General features: G+C 40.8%; 1 protein-coding gene and 1 pseudogene across 1 annotated transcript; both read left to right on the forward strand.

Moving 5' to 3' along the window:
• The first annotated feature begins 1,085 nt into the window (after positions 1-1,085).
• Positions 1,086-3,129, forward strand: LOC110888306 (annotated as a pseudogene).
• A 256-nt stretch (positions 3,130-3,385) lies between these two features.
• On the forward strand, positions 3,386-4,549 carry LOC110888305. Its single transcript, XM_022135836.1, has one exon. It carries the CDS (start codon positions 3,386-3,388, stop codon positions 4,547-4,549), a length of 1,164 nt encoding a protein of 387 aa, XP_021991528.1.

Here is a 4,549-nt window from a genome sequence, read left to right on the forward strand (position 1 = left end):
GAATGATTGATCAGTATAAGCGATAATCTCCACAGTCAGCAAATCTTCATCGGATAACAAATCATCTGGTAACACATTCAGATCTCAGAAAAATTCATCCACGATCAGATTCACATTCTTTCTCTTCAGTCATGATAACAGATGTATAGTCTTCTCCACTAGTTCCGGCAGCAACTTAATCAACAAACATCATCATTCCCTGGCGGTTAGTCCGAAAAACAATTCCTCTGCTCAAAGATTAACCATTCTGACACTTTAGACTATCACAAGGTTGTGATATCTTATAAGTATCCACAATACAGTTGCATCTACTGACGCTAATCCTACTGACCGGCTTTACGAAGACCCCGGGGATATTTAAGTAATAAACTGTCAAACCACAGGAAGCACTGGTGTAATTTTCAAAAATTGAGGACTATAGGTGTTATTTTACAAAACCACAGGGACTATCCGTGCATTTTACTCCAACAATTACTAAAACTTACTAAACGGTTGTCCGGTTTCACGCACAAAAAATTTACAAAAAGTTTAATATACGGGTCGTATACATTTGTTAAAACCCCAAAAAACCTGATAAAACCTCACAAAATAAACACATTAGGTCGATAACATTATTTTGCCCGTATACAATTGTATACGACCCGTATACATGTAAAACAAAAAAACATTTTACTGCAACTATTTCTGTTCAATAACATTTTATACAGACCGGATAAGATTATACGCCACATATACAATCGTTATGGAAAAGATTTAAAAGGTTTATTAAATGTTAATTGTTCAATAACAATTAAGGATGTAAAAATAAGAAAATAGAGATGTGAAACGATAGTTATGGAAAAGGTTTAAAAGGTTCATCAATCGAATCCTCATAAAAAGGGTGGGCCACGTGAAAATGCAACCATGGGTTTAATTACACTACACCAAACCCGCACATCTCCCCGTAACACATCAAAGATCTAAGAAAAAACCATAATAATCAATTTTGATGCATAACAATAATAATAAAACACCTAAAAACCGGAAGCAAATCTCTTAACCAAGTGTTCCTTACTCACACAAACAACACTTACACATTCATCATCATGAATAATAAGGTGTCTAATTTCTCAGATCTGATCCAACGAGTCACATCCTCCTGCTTACTCAACCCCATCGGTTCTAACCGCCACTAATCCGTCAACATCCATTCCGAAGATTCTGATTCCGATTCCGATTCCGATTACGAACAACACAAATCCAACAAAAATGTAGTACAAGAAGCAACTCTAGCAGCACCAATAGAGCAGCAAAAACAACAGCAAGGAGATATTAGTAAATCCGAAACGGCCACGTTTATAAATGAAGTGTTCGAAACGGTGTCGTGTTTAAAAAAGGCGTACGTTAGCTTACAGGAGGCGTATTGTCCGTATGATGCGGATAAAATGAGGTTGTCGGATATGGCGTTTGTTGCAGAGTTGAAGAAGCTAGGGGTGTTGAGAGAGAGGTGGCGGAGGTGTGTGGCGTGTGGTGTTGGTGGTGGTGGGGTGAGGACGGTGGGTGGGGTTACGGTGAGAGAGGTGGTGGCGCCGTATGAGGCGGCGATGGAGAAGATGAAGATGGAAGTGAAGAGTAAAGAGGTGGAGATTCAGAACTTGAAAGATAAACTAAATTCAGCCACTGTGAGCGGCGGTGGCGGCAGCGGCCGGAAAAGTAGGTCTCATTCTTCTCATCAGTCAAAGAAGAAAGTCAACTATGGTAATCAACTTCTAGGTAAAGTACAACTTTTTAGACACTATGCATTGGTGGTTGTACGGTACAATTATTTATTACTTATTAGCACATTTCGCATTGGTAATGAGTAAGTTGCTATTTTAGTCTCTCAGTTTTGGTTCAAATTACCATGTTAGTTTAAATAGATTTTTTTTTCTCTGAATTCCTGACTTTTTCATTTTCTTGCTATTTTAATCATATTGCCTAACTCAGTCTAAAAAACTGGTTATAACCAGAGGTATTTTTGGCATAACTGTTGTGTAATGATAACCAGGGGTAGTTTACAAGATAATTTATAAACCTCATAATAATTTAATGCCAAAAATACCCCTGATTATAACCTGGTTTTTTGACTAAGTTAGACAATTTGATCAAAATAACAAGAAAAAGGAAAAGTCAGGAACCTAGAAGAGAAAAAAGACTATTATGACTAAAATGGTAATTTGAAAAAAACTCAAGGACTAAAATTACAATTTACTCAAATTGTTATCACTCAAAACAAATATTTTTCGGTAAAAAAATGTAAATCTCAAAATTATACTTTGTTAACTTGTATACTAGAATAAAATATTAATATCTCAAATCTATGCATTCTTGCTTGTAGTTTCTCCATCACCGGCACCGACGCCAGAGATTTTCGAATCATGCATAAGCTCCGTAAAAGAATCATCAAAATCATTCACATTACTCCTTTTATCACTCATGAAATCAGCACATTGGGACATTGCAGCCACCGTAAGATCCATCGAAGCCTCCACCACTCCGGCCATCATAACCGACTCCATTGTGGGTCCAAACCACGCCAAATACGCACTCGAATCATACGTAAACCGCAAAATCTTCCAAGGATTCGATCACGAAACATTTTACATGGATGGAAGCTTATCCTCCCTCCTAAACCCTGACCAATTCCGATCAGATTGTTACACTCAATACTGCGATATGAAATCCATGGATCCCATTGAGCTCCTAGGCATCCTGCCAACGTGCCAGTTCGGTACCTTCTGTTCGAAGAAATACCTCTCAATTGTCCACCCGAAGATGGAGGAATCGTTGTTTGGTGATTTAGAACAACGGCGGCAGGTGCTGGCCGGAAACCACCCGCGAACGAGGTTCTACGGGGAGTTTTTATCGCTCGCAAAGGCTGTTTGGATGCTGCATTTGCTTGCATTCTCGTTGGATCCACCGCCAACGCATTTTGAAGGGAGTGGAGGGGCGGAGTTTCACGCGCGCTATATGGAGAGTGTGGTGAGGTTTCCCGGAGGTAGGGTGGCTGCCGGTCATGTGGTTGGGTTTCCGGTGAGTCCAGGGTTTAAGGTTGGGAATGGGTTGGTTGTAAAGGCGAGGGTGTATGTTGTTCCTAGGGGGGAAGTGTAGGGGGTAGAGTGTCATATTTTGTAAGTTGGTGCAAGTGGCAATGGAGGCTAGGGGTTGGTTTGTTGAAAGGAACAAGAGCAAAGTGTAACTTTATTGTAGAGGTACAAAGTATTTAATGATTTTACGTTGCATGTACTTGTTGTTGGTCTTTCAATCATGAGAGAATGATTATGTGAACTATGAAGTAGATTTGATTATTTGAATACTGTTAATAAAAGATCTATGGTCTAAATAATCTTACAAGGCTATATAATATATGTATACTGCATTTTCTCTCTCACCACGTCTGTTGCTCATCCGGCAGACATGGACGGCCGGAAGGAAGGTGATGTTAATTACGAAGTTTTTTGTCTCGAGGCTACCGGAAAGATGCAGCTCTAAGGATGTCGCGGAAGCTTTATTACCATTCGGGTCAATTCAGGGGGTTTATATCGCAAAGAAAAGAGACAAAAATGGCTACCGTTTCGGTTTTGCTAGTTTCAAAGGGGTGAAGGATGCGGCGGAGTTAGAGAAACAGATGAGGAATATCTGGATCGGAAGTTACAGGCTGTTTATTAATGTTGCTAGGTTTGCGAAGGAAAATGATACGGGGGGTGTCTATAGGGATAATGAGGAGAAGAAGAAGGGACAGAGACTCAATGATCAGGGAGAAAGACATCAATTTTTCAAAGAGCAGGAGGTTTTTAGGGGTAGATCTTTTATCAACAAAGGGATATCGTTCGCTGACACAGTGTCCGGCAAGTCTCAAGGTGCGGGCAGCGAGAAGGAGGTGACGGTTTCCGAGTATGCTAAGGCATATGTCGAAATGCATGACAAGGCGATCGTCGGAAAGATGAAAGATTTATGGAATCTTAGGAAGCTGGATATTCTATTGAAGGAAGCAAACTTTGGGGACGCGGTGATTAAATATCTAGGCGGTTTAAACGTTATGGTGGTTTTCAGGTCATCGGTCGAGGCCGACAATTTCAGAGCTAATTCACCTGGGTTCGGGTGGTTTGTCAGTGTTGAGATCTGGAAGGGACAAGCTATCGCCTTCGAAAGACTGGCGTGGCTTAACATACACGGAGTACATCTACACTTGTCGGGAAACGAAACTTACGATTCGGTAGGGAGAGTTTTTGGCAAAGTCATTCATGCGTCACAAAGACAATCGGAGGACAATATCCTTACGTATGATTGTGTGTGCGTCTTGACGGACACGGTAAAAAGGATTGAAGAAGTAGTCGTTATTATCGTGAAAGGAAAGCGTTTCAGGATCTGGGTCGAAGAAGAAAGAGGGGATTGGTTACCGGATTCGGTTGAGAAACAAGATACGTGTTCGGTCGATAGTGACGGGTGGGATCTCATGTCAGAAAGCGAGAAAACCAATAAGAAGAAAAAAAGGCTCGGAAGCCAGGGAGTCGTTGGAGGAGGAAGCTAG

This window comes from Helianthus annuus, chromosome 11 (assembly GCF_002127325.2).
Source record: "Helianthus annuus cultivar XRQ/B chromosome 11, HanXRQr2.0-SUNRISE, whole genome shotgun sequence".
Classification (NCBI taxonomy): Eukaryota; Viridiplantae; Streptophyta; class Magnoliopsida; order Asterales; family Asteraceae; genus Helianthus; species Helianthus annuus.

Coding starts and splice junctions, on each gene's coding strand:
- LOC110888305 (XM_022135836.1), top strand. CDS start 3,386: ATGTATACTGCATTTTCTCTCTCACCACGTCTGTTGCTCATCCGGCAG.